Source organism: Somniosus microcephalus, chromosome 6 (assembly GCF_052327205.1).
Source record: "Somniosus microcephalus isolate GS21.2 chromosome 6, FLI_Smic_1.0, whole genome shotgun sequence".
NCBI lineage: Eukaryota > Metazoa > Chordata > Chondrichthyes > Squaliformes > Somniosidae > Somniosus > Somniosus microcephalus.
In genome coordinates, this window is record NC_140992.1 from 115,036,046 (window position 1) to 115,055,800 (window position 19,755).

Genomic DNA, 19,755 nt, shown 5'->3' on the forward strand with positions numbered 1-19,755 from the left:
GTCTGTGCCAATGATGTCCTTAGATTACAAAAATCCAACCATAGGAAAAGATTGACAAGGATGATACCAGAGCTGAGAGGTTATACCTATCAGGAAAGATTGAACAGGCTGGGACTCTTTTCTCTAAAAAAGAGAAGGCTGAAGGGTGACGTGATTGAGGTCTTTAAGATTATGAAAGGGTTTGACAGAGAAGACATAGAGGAGATGTTTCCACTTATGGGGAGACCAAAACTAGGGGCCATAATTATAAGAGTCACAATAAATCCAATAGGGAATTCAGGAGAAACCTCTTGACACAGAGAGTGGCGAGAATGTGGAACTTGCTACCACAAGCAGTTGAGGCAAATAGCACAGATGCATGTAAGGGAACACATGAAGGAAAAAGGAATAGCAGGATATGCTGATAGGGGTAGATGAAGAGAAGCAGGTGGAGGCTCGTGTGGAGCATAAACACCTCCGTTCAGTCCGTAAGGGTGACCCCGAGCTTCCGGTCGCCTGTCATTTTAATTCACCGCCCCATTCCCACTCGGACCTCGCCGTCCTCGGCCTCTTGCATTGTTCCATGGAAGCTCACCGTACACTTGAGGAATAGCACCTCATCTTCCGATTAGGCACTTTACAGCCTTCCGGACTCAATATCGAGTTCAACAATTTCCGATCATAAGCTCGGCCCCTATTACATTTTTACTTATATTTTTCATCCACACCTTTGTTTTGGCCCTTCCCCCCCTTTTTTTTTCTCTCCCACATGGCAGCTGTCTCCCATTCTGCCAGCGCATTTCACACCTAATCTAGAGCCATCTTTTGTCTCCACTAGTCCTATCACCATCTCGTCTCGTTTTGAATACCTCTTAATCACTTCTCTTTTGTTCTCTCCCAGCCCCCATACTGGCCTTTTATCTGTTTCATTTCCTGTGCTTCTTCAGTCTTGACAAAGGGTTTACCTGAAACGTTGACTCTATTTTTCTCTCCACGGATGTTGCCTGGCCTGCTGAGTTTTTCCAGCATTTTCTGTTGTTATTCCGGCATGCACTTGTTGGGCCGAATGGCTTGTTTCTGTATTGTACAGTCAAAAACAGACATCTGCTTCTGCAGAATTAGAGTTCAGCACCAAGTGTGCTTAAGCCTACCTTCCAGAATCTACGGCTTCATGCACTCAGTGAAACTGGAAAATGGACTCTATTGTTTGCACTTGCAAATAAAACATAGTGGTGGTTGTTGGAAAATTCTGAAAATTGTACACCCTCAGACTGTACTGTGTAGTTGCTAATTCCCTTCAGTTGTACTTGGTGTCTTTTAATACCTTCATTGAAGTGTTTGCTTCAAGACCTCAGCCTGTTTCAAAATCCTTGGCTTCAATTGGATACCTGTACCTTAAAATAGATGTCTGAACCTTTTAACCACTTCTATGCATTTTGAGCATGTGCAGTTTATCAAATTTCCCAGTGCACAAACTGTGCATCAGCATGACTTGCAGGGTAGAAAGATGTGTCCCTTCATCTTCTGGGGATTTGACAGTTTGACTCCCCCCCCCCCCCCTCGAAAATATTTTGAAAGAAATAGGAAATTGAATTCTCAAAGCTTTATTTCAACAAGTCTGCCATTACCAATAAATGCTGTGATCTATTATGAACTGCTCAGACAGAAAACACTGTTGATAATCAACACCCACGCTTATGGCTTCTTTATTCAGGGTTTTTTTTTAATCAAAGGATTTTTTTAGTCACACTCTTGTTTATTGATATTGAAAATTCAGTTAGAAAAATCTCTCTTCTGAACCATTCTTCAGGAAAAAAGAAATATTTCTAATACAAAAAAAACTTGTTCCCCAATATTGCCATATGCCATCAACCCCCAATACTCAAACTCCCTGTCCAATCCTGCTGGACCTCAGGTATCCCCTCCCAGATATTGCTTGAATCCTTCCTCAGTGCCCAAATCTCTTAGTTCTGAGCTCAGTGTACTGGAAATGTGAACTAACACTAAGGCTTCCAGACTCCAGGGGGGAGAAATTCAGTTGCTTTGCGCCTCCTGTTAGCGCCCTAAGAGGGCGCCAACGGGGCGCAAAGCAACTAGCGCCCGGGTGTGGCGCCGCCAACACCCCCCGCAGAATTCAGCGGGAGGTTACTGGCGGTGTTAACAGCGCCCCGCGGCTCTTTTGCCTGCACTCCAATCCTGGTGGCCCAGCTGGGCCCAGGGTTGCACTGCACAAGGCCCCTTCCCTTTATGAAGGGGAGGAAGGCCTGCAATACTGCGGCGCGACGTGTCGCAGCTAGTGACGCGATATTCCCTCGCAGCGCCCCAAGAGGGAGGCGGGGCACTTCCAGTAGCACCCCGCTTCCCTCTTGGGGCGCTACCGATGAATTTCAGCCGCGGGGGCGCTAATTTCTTCGGGGTGCTAAAAGTAGCGCCCGGCGAAGTTAGCGCCCCAAAGGGGGGCGGTACTCAATTTTCCCCCCCAGCTATCCACACCCAGTGATCCCAAATCGTCCCTCTTCAGTATTCCCAGATCAAAGGGGTCCCCTTAAAATACTGCTAGACCACAGACCCTTTTATAGATGCTCCCAGTTCTCAGGGACTGCTATAGGGTGAAATTCTGTGTATAGAATATGATTTTTTCTATATAATTCCATTAACTTCAAAGAACATTTATAATTATGCCATCTTGTGAGGCTGTTGCATGTTGGGTTATTCTAATAGTCATCTGAACACTTTACGTGCTACTGTCAAAAAGGTGATACAACAAACCTATTGATAAGAAAATACTTGCAGGTAGCCCTCAAATTTCACGAAGTATCTCTGGGTTTCAACTAAAACATCCTCATACACTTTGTTGGAAGTCCACTGACTTGCTTCCCCCCCCGCCCTCCCTTCCTTTACTGAGGCACAGCCACTATCTAAATATTATCACTTACTGCATACCTATAGGTCTGTTAGAGGGTACAGTGATATCTGACAACTCTGGTCAGCAACTAGTATATTTTTAGAGCCCTTTATGTCCACAGCAGATATCCAGTTCACTTTCTCTCCATGGTCAATACTGAGTTTTGGCAAAATATAATTACTTTTATTTTCTTTGCAGTCTTTTGCACCATGGCCACTTCCTTTAGACCCGAGACCTTTCTTAGCAGTGGAGCCAGATTTTTTCCTAGCTGATTTTGAAGAGGCTTTGCCATCAGTCAGGATTTGCTCACTGACGTCCCACAGCATGACTTTTGCATCATTCCCTCCAGAAATCAGCCAATAAGGATGGGAAATAGAGTTCAGAAAATGGACCTGAGAAATACCCAGACTGTGACCGCGGAACCAGTGTTCCAACTCGAACCTTGTTCCTGTCACTCTGAATAAGCGTATCTTGCCGTCTTCGGCCCCACAGGCAAATATGTTGCCACAGCTGGCAACTGTTGTGAAGTAAGCCAGTGGTGGATTGAAAAGCTGGCACCCAGCTTGCTGCTGCATTTCTTCCTCTTCTTCTCGTGCCAGGTCCTGAAGGTTCACAGTCCAAACAGGGCGAGTTTTCTGCAAGTTCCACAGCATCACCTTCCCGGAGAAATCAGAAATGAGAAGTAAATGGCTGACAATTGAGATTAACCGTTCTTACAACTAACTGACAGGATATTGAGGAAGAGGTCTCTGATCACTTAGGATCTTTGAGATGACATTTACATGTTGTCATTCCCATACACAGGAATAGACTCTTAAGAAATTGGTCTTTTTTTCCTCTAGTTGACTGATGTACAACAATATTAGGACTCCGATATTAGGAATCCAGGAAACTTTCATATCTAGATTATCTACTCAGTAGTCATTAAGTCACACAGACCAGAGGTTACAGGTTGGGTCACTGGGTGTGAGTTGGCTGATCTCAGTCTGGGCAGCAGTTGGGGTGTTACAATTGTCCTTAGGATCTCTGGAGTAGGAAGCAAAAAAAGACAGTCAGGATTTCCATTCCTGAGCATTATCTAGGAACCCCTGCTGGTAAGTGCATGCATGTAGATGTCAGGCGAGGACCAAATTTGCCTGGGCTGTGATGCCCCACATTCACTGTCGAGGCTCACACATGAAGAATGGCCATCTATGACAGTTACCAGAGGACTACCACCACCTTTGGAATCCAACAAGGGTCAGCACCTTCAGGAGCAGAGAAGAAAAAAAGGAAAATTGGAATTTTAAAAGACTCTGGATATCCAATGTACAAGAGTCCAATACTGGACTAATAATCTCAAAGTGGGGGAATCTTACTGTACCCATGATGTCTTCTAGGTTTATAGTTTATTAGTATACAGAACAGGAAATATTGCAGTTAATCCAATACAGTTTAAGATTGTGTTACATACTTCTGGTCTGAAATTGCTTTCACCACCAGTAACAGACATGTAACCATCAGTACTTCACTCTAAGGCAGCTCAATGGTTATTACCCAAGTTTAGAAGGATAAATATCTAAAGCTGTACAGTTGAAACTTTTTCATAGTTCAACTGAACATAGTAATAAAATTTGTACCCTGAAATTACAAATTCCCCACCCCACCCCAATTATGCTTTACTGAAATTCTGATAACAACACTGAGCAGGCTTTGTAAGTTTGCTCTTAATCATGCAAGTATATTTGCCAAGTATATAAGTATTTTTAAAAATCGTGTGTAGGACATGCACTTCCTGTCCATAAACCTTATTTCCAGTAGTTATGATTATTGATCATGCTTTTCTGTCAACATTTACCATTGTAAATAAGGAGAAACTGTTTCCAGTACCAGAGGACACAGATTTAAGATAATTGGCAAAAGAACTAGAGGCGACATGAGAATTTTTTTTAATGCAGTGAGTTATGATCTGGAATGCATAGCCTAAAGATGGAGGGGGGGCGTGGTGGAAGCAGATTCAGTAATAACTTTCAAAAGGGTATTGGATAAGTATTTGAAGTGGAAAAATATGCAGGGCTATGGGGGAAAGAGCAGGGGAGTTAATTGGATAGGTCTTTCAAAGAGCCAGGACAGACACAATGGGCCGAATGGTCTCCTTGTGTGTTATATCATTCTATGATTAATTGTAGAACATCACTGCATGGTGAAAGCTCGGTGAATGGATCTTTGTATTGGTTGCATAAGCAAGCTGCCCATCCTTTCTACAATAGTTACTGTATTTAGAATGACATTTGGATATAAAACTGATTACTTTCAAATTTCAGATTTACTTAAACTTTCATTCATTGGAGAAACCGTGTTAACTCCAAGAACAACAAAAGCATCTTAATACCAAAACATTTTAAATTGCTTATTTTTCCCTTTTCTTTGCCAATACTGGGAAACACAGGGCATTAATACAATGAAGAATTCAGCTGACACTAAATCCCAATACCAGAGCTGAAATATTATCTGAGCCTAAAGATTCACATTACTATCTTGTGACTTGCTGTTTGTGACCACTATTTACAAGGCACACAATACAATACAAATCGCTTTATTGGCATGATAAGGTACATCTTATGTTGCCAAAGCATCAAAATACATTTATGGTTGAACACATAAACGCGGTTCCATTCATACAGTGTATAAACAGGTATATCCCTGAGTTTATAAATATACAATATACTCTTGTCTTGTTTACTGGTTGTCCCTCTGTTCATGGCAAGCTGTAACATAGTGTGCTGCCAGGGTTACACAGCTTCTCTCCTCCCCCAGTAGGAATGGGAGTTTTTGGTTGTCAGTCAGATTTCTGAATTCAGGGCATATTTGTGAGAATTTTTGGTAGAAATTCTCTCTGATGCCCTGATATTTTCCACAGGCTGTGAGGAAGTGCATCTCTGTCTCAACTACTCCCTGACTGCAGTGAGAGCATATCCTGTCTTCTCTTGGCAGCCTGGTCTGCCTGTGTCTGCCTTTTCGATCGCTAGGCTATGTTCGCTAAGTCTGTACCTTGTCAAGGTTCTTCTCAGTTTGTTATCCTTTACCATGGTCAGGTAATCAGCTATGTTGTATTGTCTGTTTAGGGCCAAGTAGCAATTGAGTTTGCTTTGGGTTTTTGTTGTTTCTGCCCAATATGACAGATATTTTTCCTTTTGCTTAGCGACGATTGTGTTGGGTCGAATTCTTTGTGTTACCCTGTCACTGTCCTGGGACTGGTTATTGTTAGTATTGTTATAAGTTACTTTATTGAGTCCCAGGACTAGTTGACTGAGGGTATTCTTCTTTATGGTCAGCTCTTGGCATTTCAGGGCGTCGTAGTGATAGCATTGGGGGTTGCTCATTTGTAGGTGATTCCAAAATTTGGTGGCTCTTTTTTGGATAGTGATTATTAATGGGTATTGGCCTAGTTCCGCCCTGCATGCGTTGTTTACTGTTTTCCTTTGAGTCCGGAGGATACTTTTACAGAATTCCGCATGTAGGATCTCAATTGGGTGTTTGTCCCATTTTGCAAAATCTTGTTGTGTTAGTGGTCCCCAGACCTCACTGCCATAGAGTGCAATTGGTTCAATTACTGATTTGAAAATTTTGAGCCAAATGCTAATTGGGATTTCTATTTGGATTGATTTTTTGATGGCATAGAAAGCCCTTCTTGCTTTCTCTTTCAGTTCATTCACAGCCAGTTTGAAGTTTCCCGTAGAACTGATTTTTAAGCCCAAGTATGTGTAGTGAGTGGTTTGTTCAATTTTGGTTGTTCCTACTGTGAAATTTATTGTGGGTCTATGTTGTTTGGATCTTTGCTGGAACACAAGGACTTTGGTTTTTTGGGGATTTATTGTCAGGGCCCAAGTCTGGCAGTACGACTCCAGCAGGTCCAGGTTCTGCTGTAGACCCTCCTTAGTTGGTGACAGCAGAACCAGGTCGTCGGCATAGAGGAGGAATTTAACCTTGGATTCATATAGGGTGAGGCCGGGTGCTGTAGATTGTTCAAGTAGTTTTGCCAATCCATTAATGTAAATATTAAAGAGTGTCGGTGAGATTGGCGAGCCCTGTGTCACCCCCCGCCCCTGTGGGAAGTATTTTGTTTGTTTGTCTCCAATTTTAACTGCACATTTATTGTTTGTATACATTGATTTAATTACATCATATGTTTTCCCTCCTACCCCGCTTTCGATAAGTTTCAGGAATAAACCGTCATGCCAGATGGAGTCGAAAGCCTTCTGGAAATCTACAAAGCATGCGTAGATTTTGCTTTTGTTATGGTGAACGTGTTTGTCAATTAGGGTCTGTAGGGTGAAGATATGATCGGATGTTCTATAGTTTGGCAGGAATCCAATTTGGCTTTTACTCAAGACATTGTGCTCTTCAAGGAAGTTTATAAGTCTTTTGTTTATGATGCTACAGAATACCTTCCCCAGGTTACTGTTTACACAGATGCCTCGATAGTTGTTTGGGTCGATTTTGTCCCCACTTTTGTATATGGGTGTTATGAGTCCTTTGTTCCAGATGTCAGGGAAATAACCGACACTCAGAACCAAGTTGAAGAGTTTTAGGATAGCCAGTTTCAGTTTGTCATCTGCGTGTTTAATCATCTCGTTTAGTATGCCGTCTGTCCCGCAAGCTTTTCCTGGTCGCAGGTCCTTGAGTTTTTCAAGAAGGTCTTTTTCTGTTATTATGGCGTCTAGCGGGTTTTGGTTATCTTTTATGGCCATTTCAAGCTTTTCTAGTTTTTTGCGTATTTGGTGTTGCTCTGGTCTTAGTGTGTTTTTCTGGTATAATTTTTCAAAGTGGTTTACCCATGTGTCCCCATTTTGAATGGACAAATCGTCGTGTTGTTTTTTGTGTAGTGTTTTCAAGTTGTCCCAGAAACAATTCGACTCAATGGATTCCTCCATGGAGCTGAGTGTATTCTTAATAAATTGCTCTTTTTTGGTCCTGAGTGTGTTTCTGTATTGTGTTAGCGTCTGACAATAAGTAAGGCGTAATTCCTCGTTTTCTGGATGTCTGTGTTTTTGGTTTGATAGTTTTCTAAGTTTTTTCCTCATGTTATGGCAATCATGGTCAAACCATTTTTCATAGTTTTTTGTTTTGGGTTTGTTCTTGCGAGCTTTCAAGTTTGCATTTGTTGCCAAATTATCAAAAATATTGTTTAGTTTACTAACTGCCCGGTTTACGCCTTCTTTATTGTGAGTGTATATGTTATCCAGAAAGGTGTCTAAGAGAGCTTGAGTTGATGCATTGCTAATTGTTTTCTGGTATTTTTCCGTGTCATTTTTGGCCCATCTGTACGATTTTTTGGTGTTGTACAGTTTACTGGGTTGTGTTTCTATGTTGTTTGTTTCTGTCTTTTTGAGAAACATAGTAATTTGGCTGTGATCTGACAGTGTTGTTTGTGGTTTGACTGTGAATGCTCTGAAAGAGGATGGGTCCAAGTCTGTAATCATATAGTCTACTGTGCTGCAGCCAAGAGGTGAGCAGTAGGTCGATCTTCCTAGGAGGTCTCCTATGAACCTACCATTGACAATGTACAGACCCAGGTTTCGACAGAGCTGTAGTAGCTGTTTACCGTTGGTATTTGACTGCTTGTCGCAGTTATGCCTGTATGGAAGGGAAGGGATGTCATAAGTGGTTATTCCCGAATACGTAATTGTTTCCCTGATTATTGGTGAAGTCTGGTTCTTCGCCCGTTCTTGAATTGAGGTCCCCACAGATCAACACGTTCCCCTGGGCCTGGTATTGGATAATTTCCCCCTCCATGTTGGAGAAGGTGTCCTCTTTGTAGTACGGGGAGTCGATTGGAGGGATATAAAGTGCGCAAATGTAAACATCTTGGGTGTTTGAGATAATCTCCCTCTCAAGTTTGAGCCACATATGGTTTTCGCCCTTTTTTATAAATTTGATGTAATTCTTAAGCTCTGTTTTAAACCAGATCAGTATGCCTCCGGAGTCTCTGCCTTGGGTTACACTTGGTAATTTATTGGAGGGGACCACTAGCTCAGTGTACCCTTGGGGACAGCCGGTGTGTCCTTTTCCTTTATACCAAGTTTCCTGTAAAATGATAATATCTAGATCTTTAGTTTCCTCTATGAACTCTGGGGTCCTACTCTTCACTTCTCGCACTGAAGAGCGTAGACCTTGGATATTCCAGGTCGAAATATATAAGGATTTCATGTTAAGTTTTATCTTTTTCTATGATAGGTTAAAGAGTGGTACGTGTTTGTCGTGTCTAAGTGTGGGGAAAAAAAAGATCACCCCAGTTGTCTACAAAAGTTAATACAATTTGGTTACAGTTCTTTCTATTAATTAGTCCTTGATCCATAAGGCGGAAGTAGATGCTGCTGCACATCTGCTTATTGTCTCTTAATGGATTGTTTCTGTCTGAGGTATTGCGTACGTCCTGTGCATCTCTCTCTCTGTCTGGCTGGTAGACAATGTTGCAGACTGAGCACATCACATCACTGCTGTAGCATTAGTATGACCAAATTTTTTTTTAAAAGTGCCATTTGGCACAATAAAAAAGTATATTATTGATTTTGCAGCATAGATCCTGAAAAGGCAATTTTATAAGTAATGTGGGTTTTTAAAAAAAAGTACACAGCAAGATGTTTTCCTGCACAGATAATCAAAGCTGAGCATATGAAAGTTTATTAAATTATCCTGTACACTAGTTACAGCATATGTGAAAGAAATGCTGCCATCCTGCACGTCTGCTGTTGACCCATTCTGCTAGTTTAAGCTTGGGCATGCTAAAACTAAGTTCATTCACTCTGATGCACCAATGTGCATATCTATGTAGGTGCAGGAGGAGTGCAGGACAGAGCCTATTTACGTTGTTTTTAAAAAAAAATTGTGTGATTAAGAAACCATTACAGTGATAATGAAATTAATTTCAATGCAACACGCATTGACTTTTAGACTCTGGTATAAGGGCTATTAAAGCAGGAGTGTTCAAATTATGGCCCCCAAACACAGGCAAATCAGTTTTGCAAAAGGTTATTTCTAGCACTGTTGCCTTACTGATGAATAAATGCATCACATCACCAAGATCTATTAGTATCAGCAACTTGACACCTATGTAAATTAATAGAACATGGATTAAACTTTACACATAGCCCCTGAAACTTCACAGGTGCACAGTCACAAAGACAAAACGTTCCTGTTTTAATACTGGTGCTCAGCAACAGGAGAGAACGTCACTCAAGCAGATGTCCATGACCACTATAAGGCAGTGTTGTGTATGCACCTTTAAGGGAATAACTGGTCTTAGACTGCAGTACCGGCAGTGACCACCCCTGTATAAAAGGCCCTAGCAGGCTTCTGTAGTTTCAGTTTCAAGCTGCCTCTTGTTCAGTAAAGTACCTGTTAAACTGTTCTCCCGAAGTCCGTGTATTATTGAGGCGCGGACTTTACAGTGGCGACGAGTAAGTTCGAACTCACCTGCAGTGTGGCATCATCTCACGGGGATCTCGCCTGAAAGGAAGGTCCTGGAAGGTCGTAGTCTGAGCAACGGGCGTCGACCGAGGGCAACCGCCCAAAGAATCCATCGGTGTTTGGAGAATTGCGGGAGAGACTGTGGTTCCAGCGAATCGTGCTGGTAGCAGGTAGCGCGCTGACCCTTCTGGACTGCGGCGGGCTCAAGCTCGATCGAGCGGCTCTACGAAACGGGCCGCGCAGCGTCGCCGGGAAAAGAAAACAAGAGAGAGGGGGTGGAGCACACAGGGCGCGGTCGGTGCTCGAGAACAGGACAGCGGAGAGAAACCAAACGGGGGGGAAGGAAAGCGAGACGCGCCGAAGCTGCGGGTCGCCGCCATTACCCCGTAGAACGCTAGGAGCAGCGTGGCAGTAAGGGGAAGAAGCAAAAGCGCGGGAGGCGCCATTTTATTCCATTGGGGAAGAAGCAAAAGCGCGGGAGGCGCCATTTTAAATCGCCCAAGATGCCGAAAAGTGGCAGTATCACTGCTTTCGACAACGAGGTAGAAGACTGGACCACGTATGTAGAAAGAATCGAAGTCTACTGCAAGGCAAATGAGGTGGCTGATGGAAAGAGGGCGTCGGTATTATTAAATCTGATGGGTGCGAGCACGTACGGCCTATTGCGGAATTTAATTACTCCAGCTAAACCAATGGAGAAAAGTTTTGAGGAGATTGTTCATATCTTACAGGAACACCTAAGCCCTACACCACTGCTGATAGCAGAAAGATTCAAGTTCCATAAAAGAAACCAGCACAAAGATGAGAGCAATGCTGACGATCTTACGGAACTACGCAAGTTATCGAAGCACTGCCAGTTCGGAGCAGGACTGGCAGACACCTTACGGGATAAGTTTGTCTGCGGGCTCCAGAGTGAAGGAACCCAAAAACGACTACTTTCAAAAAAGGACCTGACGCTAGAACAGGCTTTCAGCGTGGCAGTATCCTACGAAGCAGCAGCATGGGGAGCTGCGGAAATACACCAGAAACCACAAGAATACAGCGCTAACGAAATGGCGTATGGAGTCGAAAAGTGCCATCGCTGCGGCAGAACAACCCATGTGCAGAAGGACTGCTGGTTTAAAGACAAAATATGCAGGCAATGCGGGAAAATGGGACATATAGCAAGAGTCTGCAGGTCGGGAAAGAAGACCAACACGACAAGAACTACTAAGGAACAGTACAGGAAAGTAAAGAAACTGACAGATAGTAGTTCCGAAGATCAGGAGAGTGATAAGGACTCCGGGAGCAAGCGACTAAGTTGTTTAAAATTACACAACGTGATCGCAAAAGAAGATCACCGAACCATTTGGGTCACCCTCATGACAGCAGGGTCCCCAGTGAAGATGGAATTGGACACAGGATCAACCCCAACTGTCATGAATCGACGAGACTATGAGCGGCTATTCTCACACATACCCTTAAAGGACATGTCCATTGTATTGAAGACATACACGGGGCAAAAGGTCTACCCCAGAGGAAAAATAAGGGTGCCAGTTGAATATAACGGAAAGGAAACACAGAAACTATACATGTTTATACTACGAGATGGAGGACCACCATTATTGGGACGTGAATGGATCTGAAGACTACAATTGGATTAGCATTCCATTCTGGCACTAACTGTGACTGACAAAAAAGATGATGATGTCGCACCTGGACATCTGGCACAAATTCTATCTGACGCGGAAGAGGTGTTCCAACAAGGACTTGGGACTCTAAAAGGAGTAAAGGCAACCATAAAGATTGAGGATAACGCAACCCCAAAATTTTTCAAGGCCAGACCGGTGCCATACGCGATACGCCCAGCTGTGGAAGCTGAACTGGAGAGTCTGGAGCATTCGGGGGTGCTGTCTAAGGTGGACTGGAGCGAGTGGGCCACACCCATCATTCCTGTAATGAAGAAAGCAGTAAGCAGCACGCCTGGGGAGCCAAGGAAGGTTTGCATCTGTGGGGACTTCAAGGTGACTGTGAACCCAGTCCTGCACACAGTACAGTATCCGCTTCCGTGGATAGAAGATATTTTCGCCTCACTATCTGGAGGGAAACGTTTTACAAAGATTGACCTGGCTCAAGCGTATCTACAAATGGAGGTGCAAGAAGCATCTAGGAAATACCTCATGATAAACACTCACAAAGGCCTTTACCAGTACAATCGACTGGTATTTGGGGTAGCATCGGCCCCGGTTATGTGGCAGAGGGCAATGGAACAAGTCCTGCAAGGGATCCCGGAGACCCTGTGTTATTTGGATGACATCCTGGTTACGGGTGAAAATGACAATGAACACCTTGCCAACCTGGAGCAGGTGCTCACGAGATTGCAGGAATATGGGCTACGAGCCAACCGTCCCAAATGCGAGTTCGTCAGGAGACAAATCTCGTATTGTGGCCACATGATTGATGAGGAAGGGTTGCATAAGTCGCCGGACAAGATTGAGGCTGTAGTCAAGGCTCCAGCACCAGAAAATGTGTCGCAACTGAGGTCGTTCCTTGGGTTGGTGAACTACTACCATAAGTTCTTGCCGAATTTATCTACAATTCTGCACCCACTGAACGCCCGCCTTCAAACTGGTGTAACATGGAAATGGAGTGATGAGTGTAAGCGTGCCTTTCAGGAATGTAAATGCCAAATCACTTCAAAAGAAGTATTGGCCCACTACAACCCAACACTACCGATTCGGTTGGCATGTGATGCGTCACCTTACGGCATTGGAGTGGTGCTGTCACACAAATTCCGTGATGGTTCAGAGAGGCCAATAGCCTTTGCATCGCGCTCACTAACCTCAGCCGAGCGTAACTACGCCCAGATTGACAGGGAGGCCCTCAGCCTAGTGTGGGGGGTGAAGAAGTTCAATCACTATCTGCACGGGTAGAAATTCACCCTACTGACTGATCATCAACCCCTGGTCTCAATTTTTAACCCAAAGAAGGGCGTTCCGGTGATGACGGCGCAACGGCTGCAAAGATGGTCACTTTTTCTAGGGGCACATCAGTATGACATAGAGTACAAAGGTACGAAACAACATGGAAACGCTGATGGGCTGTCGCGCCTACCGTTGCCTACGGCGGAAGAAGCACCTGCAGTGGACCCGGTGGAGATATTCCATGCGACCATAGTCGAATGTTTGCCTGTTACAAACGCAAGTATTGAGAAGGAAACCCGAAATGACCCGACACTCTCTCGGGTCTATGATTTGATGGTGAAGGGATGGCCAGCATATGGCGACTCACTGTTGCCAGCATTCTCGCCAAGGAGGGAACAGCTGTCAGTGTGCCAGGGAACCTTGATGTGTGGATCCCGAGTGGTAATTCCACCCAAGTTGAGAGATAGAGTACTCAATGAGCTTCACGAGGGTCATCTGGGAGGGGTAAAAATGAAGAGCTTAGCCAGGGTGTTTGTGTGGTGGCCGGGAATCGATAAAGAAATCGAGGATATGACCAAGAGATGCACAGGATGCCAGAAGGTCCAAAACGCTCCACCACAGGCCCCGCTACATCCATGGGAGTGGCCCTCATCTCCATGGCAACGGGTACACATTGATTTCGCTGGTCCATTTATGGACTCAATGTTTCTAATCGCTGTGGACGCCCATTCGAAATGGCCAGAGGTCATTAAAATGTCCTCCACCACCACGGAGAAAACTATTGCAGTCCTAAGGACCATCTTCGCCAGGAATGGGTTGCCAGAACAGATCTGTTCCGACAATGGCCCACAGTTTGTGTCTGAGGATTTCCGGAGGTTCCTGAAGAATAATGGGGTGAAACATTACACATCTGCCCCATATCATCCAGCCACAAATGGATTGGCTGAAAGGTTTGTTCAGACCTTTAAAAAGGCCATCAAGGCAATGTATAATGACGACATACCACTGCAACACAAGGTGGATAACTTCCTGTTTGCTTACCGGAATGCGACACATGCAGTAACCAACCAAACTCCAGCCGTACTGTTTTTCAACCGGAGACTAAGATGTCGCTTGGATTTGCTCAAACCAAACATAAGACGAGATGTTGAGGATAAGCAGTTCCAGCACATAAATGAGAAGCCAACCAGGAGCTTCAAGATAGGACAACCAGTCTTGGCCCGGGATTACCGCACAGAAAAATGGCAGCCAGGCACGATATGCACACAACAGGGACCACTAATGTACACAGTGGACGTTGGAGAGAGCATCGTGAGACACCATGCTGACCAGATTCTAGAGTCACAGGAACAAGCCAAACCTGTACCACAAGCATGTGCACCTGGTAATGAGCCCGAAGTACAGATTGCGTCTACCTCAGAAGCAGGGGTATTGGAAGCTGACGAACCAACCAATGACAATGAGCCAGAATTGACTCCACCGCCAGAACAGGATACTCGAGAAAGGCGCTATCCAGTCCGGATCAGGAAGCCTCCTCAAAGACTGAACTTATAAATGCCTATTTCAGTTGATGTATATATTATTGAGAAAATTGTCATTGTAATTAGTTATTATTTAGTTGTTAAATGAATGTTATGTACTGTTTATCTAAAAGGGGAGGAATTGTTGTGTATGTACCTTTAAGGGAATAACTGGTCTTAGACTGCAGTACCGGCAGTGACCACCCCGTATAAAAGGCCCTAGCAGGCTTCTGTAGTTTCAGTTTCAAGCTGCCTCTTGTTCAGTAAAGTACCTGTTAAACTGTTCTCCTGAAGTCCGTGTATTATTGAGGCGCGGACTTTACAGGCAGCCTCCTTTTTTAACGTACCAGTGTCTCCCCAGTCTCCACTGGAGGGCCTACAGAATGAAACTGCTTTTTACTGTTTCCATTCTTGGGACCTACAAAAACTTGGGTCACAAAAAGGTGCATAGCTTGTCTTATTTTGACAAAGAAAAGAACTTGCATTTATCTAGCACCTTACACAACCTCAGGATGTCCCAAGCGCTTTACAGCCAATGAAGTACTTTTACTGTTGTAATGTAAAAAACACGGCAGCCAATTTGTGCACAGCAAGGTCCCACAAACAGCAATGAGATAATGACCAGATAATCTGTTTCTTAGTGATGTTGGTTGAGGGATAAATATTGGTCAGGACACTGAGAACTTCCCTGCTCTTCTTTGAATAGTGCATGGGATCGTTTACATCCACCCGAGAGGACAGACAGGGCCTCGGTTTAACATCTCATCCGAAAGATGCCACTTCTGAAGTGCCAGACTGGATTATATGCTCAAGTCCCTGAAGTGGGACTTGAACCCATGACCTTCTGACTCAGAGGGGAGCGTGCTATCACTAAGCCAAGGCTGACACCTAGTTACAGGTCTTTTTGAAAAGATACATTTACTGGGTCAATCAGAAATATTTACAAGCAATTTCCTCCTAGGCCACCCATCCTTGGAAAATAAAAGTCTAAATGGGGTAGAGGCACAAAGGGATCTAGGGGTACAGATTCATAAATCATTAAAAGCAGCAACACAGGTTAACAAAGCCAAAGAAAGTGCAAACAAAGCACTGGGGTTCATTTCTAGAGGAATAGAATTCAAAAGCAGATTAGTTGTGTTAAACCTATACAGAACCTTGGTTAGACCACAAGTAGAGTCCTCAACAGATTTTCGTTCGGAACCCTGCATGGTATTACATATGCTTGGATACAAAATAAAGACTGGCCTCCTCTCACACAATTCCTTGAAGCTGGGTCAGAGCAGGACTGCAGAAGGCCTGATCCAATGCAGGACAACTGTCTGGCATCTGAACCGAGAACTGATAAACATAGGGACTGATGCATGGAGACACTAAGAGAATGAGAAGAGGCTTCTCTTTCTGTCTCTCCAGCTACATTTCTGGCCCATTACTTTCGCGCTGCTTTTAAGCATCGCTTCATAATTGAAGCCGAAAGGAACAATTTACAGGTGCAAATTAATATTTGTGCCTCAAGAGGAATGTCAGATTCACTTTTTCCTGTATACTGCAATCAAATGATCTCAACTCAGAATACTGATGGTGTGAAAGTGTTTAGATTACATAAGGCATTCATCATTTCATATGAAAAGGAACATATTTTCTCCCAAAATAGATCCAAGACTTTTGCCTTCAGTACAAGCTGCTACACTGTATGTTGTTGAACAGTCTGTACTAGGTGTGTCCAAACTGAAAAATCTGTCTGCTTATCAGCTGGAGTCATGAAAAGTGGTCTCTGGATCTAGAACCCATTCTTTTCAACCTTTGTTGTGTCAAAGAAAACTGCTCAACTGAACTGAGGAAATGATTTCTGGTCCTGTGTTATGCTATCTTGCTTGAAAAACCACGTTAAATGTCCTCCTGTTCCCTTTCGAACTCCAGTTGTGTGACCACACATGCAAAATGTTTAATACTATACACACCTGCATATCTAATCCACAGGAGAGTAAACTCTGCGGTCGCTGAGGTCGGAAGGTCACACAGGAGCAAATATTTGAATGTCTCCGTAGAGAGCGGCTGACCTTCTTGCTTGCCAAGTCTATGACCTTTATTGATCCAGAATCATCCGCAGCTGCAAGATGGCTGTCTGTTTCATTAATGGACAGGCAGTTTATCTCATCCTCGTTCACGTGGAAGCGCTCAGTGGGTTCCTTAAGGGACCGAATATCTAGTATACTTATTGCTTCGCCGTGAGATGCATACAGTATGCTGTCACAAGTGTGCGAGAATGACACGCAGGTAACATCGTCGCCGTCTCCTAGATTCAGGCAGCCGATGGCAGCGCCCTGGCTGTTCCAGACTGTAAGGGCTCCCTTCTCCGCCCCTGATGCCACAAAATCCTCACTGCTGACATCCAGGCACAGCACTGGAGATGAATCCCCTGCGCTCCACTTGGTGGCCATAATAACCTGAAAAAGGTGCAAAATAATATATTAAAAGGGGCAACATTTCCCTCACACAAACTGCAGCAAATACTCAGATATTGGGTAGCAGCAGGCGAGGGCCAATCTACAATTGTTAATTAGCAACCCAGTGCCTCTCGCCTCGCCAGGTCCAGCACCCTGCCTATCTTCTTTCCTCACCGCGCCCCACCCCAACTCCAAGACCCAGTGCCCCTCTCCCTCCCGGACCCCTTCATTTTCCCCTCTCCTGGTCCAGTTCAATTTCCCCCCTCCCTCCTGTCCCCTTCATTTTCCCCTCGCTCCTGCCGCTTTCAATTTCCCCCTTCCCGCCCCCTTTCAATTTCCCCTCCCTCCCATCCCTTCATTTTCCCCTCCCTCCCGTCCTTTATTTTTCCCCTCCCGACCCATTACTCCCCCCCTCCCTGCCCATTATTCCGCCCCTCCATACCCATTATTCCCCCCTCCCCACCCATTATTCCCCCCCACCCCACCCATTATTCCCCCCCACCCAATATTCCCTTCTTCCACCCCCCACCCTGCCCATCTTCTCTCCTCACCGCGCCCCACCACAACGTCAAGACCCAGTGCCCCTCTCCCTCCCGTGCCCCTCCATTTCCCCCCCGCCCCCCTTCAATGCCCCCTCCCTCCCGCCCCGCTTCAATTTCCCCTCTCCCGTCGCCCTCCATTTTCCCCCCTCCCTCCCGTCCCCCTTCATTTCCCCCCTCTTCATTTCCCTCCCCTCCCGTCCCCCTTCATTTCCCCCCTCCCCCCGTCCCTTCATTTCCCCCCTCCCTCCCGTCCCCCTTGATTTCCCCCCTCCCTCCCTCCCGTCCCCCTTCATTTCCCCCCTCCCTCCCTCCCGTCCCCCTTCATTTCCCCCCTCCCTCCCGTCCCCCTTCATTTCCCCCCTCCCTCCCTCCCGTCCCCCTTCATTTCCCCCCTCCCTCCCGACCCCTTCATTTCCCCCCTCCATCCTGGACCCCTCCATTTCCCCCCTCCCTCCCGGACCCCTTCATTTCCTCCCTCCCGTCCCTTCATTTCCCCCCTCCCGTCCCTTCATTTCCCCCCTCCCGTCCCTTCATTTCCCCCCTCCCGTCCCTTCAATTCTCCCCTCCCCCTCCTTCCATTCATTTTCACCCCTCCCTCTCTCCCCTCCCTTCATTTTCCCATCGCTCCCTCCCGCCCCCCTCCTTCCCATCTCCCTCCCTCTTCCCCCCTCCCTCCCGTCCCCTTCCCTCCCGTCCCCTTCCCTCTTCCCCCCCCTCCCTCCTTCCCAACTCAGTCCCGTCCCCCTCCCTTTCCCCCCGCCTCCCATTGCCCTCCCTTCATTCATACCAGACTGATACCTGGGATGGCAGGAATGACGTATGAGGAGAGATTGGGTCGATTAGGCTTATATTCGCTGGAGTTTAGAAGAATGAGAGGGGATCTCATTGAAACTTATAAAATTCTAACAGGACTGGACAGACTAGATGCAGGAAGGATGTTCCTGATGGCGGGGAGTCCAGAACCAGGGGTCACAGTCTAAAGATAAGGGGCAAGCCATTTAGGACAGAGATGAGGAGGAATTTCTTCACCCAGAGAGTGGTGAACCTGTGGAATTCTCTACAACAAAAGGCAGTTGAGGCCAATTCATTAAATATATTCAAGAAGGAGTTAGATATATTTCTTAAGGCTAAAGGGGTCAAGGGATATGGAGAGAAGGCAGGGACAGGGTACTGAATTTGGATGATCAGCCATGATCTCGTTGAATGGCGGAGCAGGCTCGAGGGGCCGAATGGCCTACTCCTGCTCCTATCTTCTATGTTTCTATTTCCCCCACTCCCTCCCGTCTCCCTCCCTCCAGTCCCCCTCCCTCCCGATCCCTTCCCCCTCCCTCCCGTCCCCTTCCCTTCCCCTCCCGTCCTCTTCCCTCCCCCTCCCGTCCTCCTCCCTCTTCCCCCTCCCGTCCTCCTCCCACTTCCCCCCCTCCCATCCCCCTCCCTTCATTCATTTGACCCCCCTCCCTTTTCCTCCCTCACGTCGCCCTCCCTTCCCCCCCCTCCTGTCCCCCTCCATTTTCCCCCCTCCCTCCTGTCCCCCTCCATTTCCCCCCCTCAGTCCCAGACCCCTCCATTTTCCCCTCTCCCTCCCGTCCCCCTTCATTTTCCCCTCTCCCGCTCGGACCCCTCCATTTTTCCCTCTCTCCTGGCCCCTTTCAATTTCCCCTCTCCCTCCTGCCCCTTTCAATTTCCCCACACCCTCCCGTCCTGCTTCATTTTCCGCTCCCCTCCCCATTCATTTCCCCCCTCCCTCTCGTCCCCCTTTCTCTTCCCCCCTCCCTCCCTTCCCCCCCTCCTCCCTTCATTCATTTCCCCCCCTCCCTCCCGTCGCCTTTCATTTTCCCCCTCACTCCCAGACCCCTCCATTTTCTGCTCTCTCCTGGCTCCCTTCATTTACCCCTCTCCCCCCCGTCCCCCTTCATTTTCCCCTCTCCCTCCCTTTTCCTCCATCCCTCTTCCCCCTCCCTCCCTTCATTTCCCCCTCCTCCTCCTCCATGTCCCCCTCCTTCCTTCATTCTC

General features: G+C 46.1%; 1 protein-coding gene across 1 annotated transcript; it reads right to left on the minus strand.

The window, feature by feature from the left end:
* Nucleotides 1–2,347: 2,347 nt before the first annotated feature.
* Nucleotides 2,348–17,353, minus strand: wdr53 (WD repeat domain 53). The gene is made up of 2 exons (XM_085990727.1): nt 16,715–17,353; nt 2,348–3,540 (listed from the first exon to the last, which is right to left on the minus strand). Exons 1-2 carry the CDS (start codon nt 17,192–17,194, stop codon nt 2,923–2,925), a joined length of 1,098 nt encoding a protein of 365 aa, XP_085846853.1. The 5' UTR covers nt 17,195–17,353; the 3' UTR covers nt 2,348–2,922.
* Nucleotides 17,354–19,755: the final 2,402 nt, after the last annotated feature.

Excerpts from the sequence above, each read along its gene's own strand:
- wdr53 (XM_085990727.1), bottom strand. The coding sequence starts at position 17,194 with ATGGCCACCAAGTGGAGCGCAGGGGATTCATCTCCAGTGCTGTGCCTG. Across the intron at positions 3,541-16,714 it reads CCTGTGGATTAGATATGCAG|GTGATGCTGTGGAACTTGCA; the intron begins GTGTGTATAGTA and ends TTCTCCGGGAAG.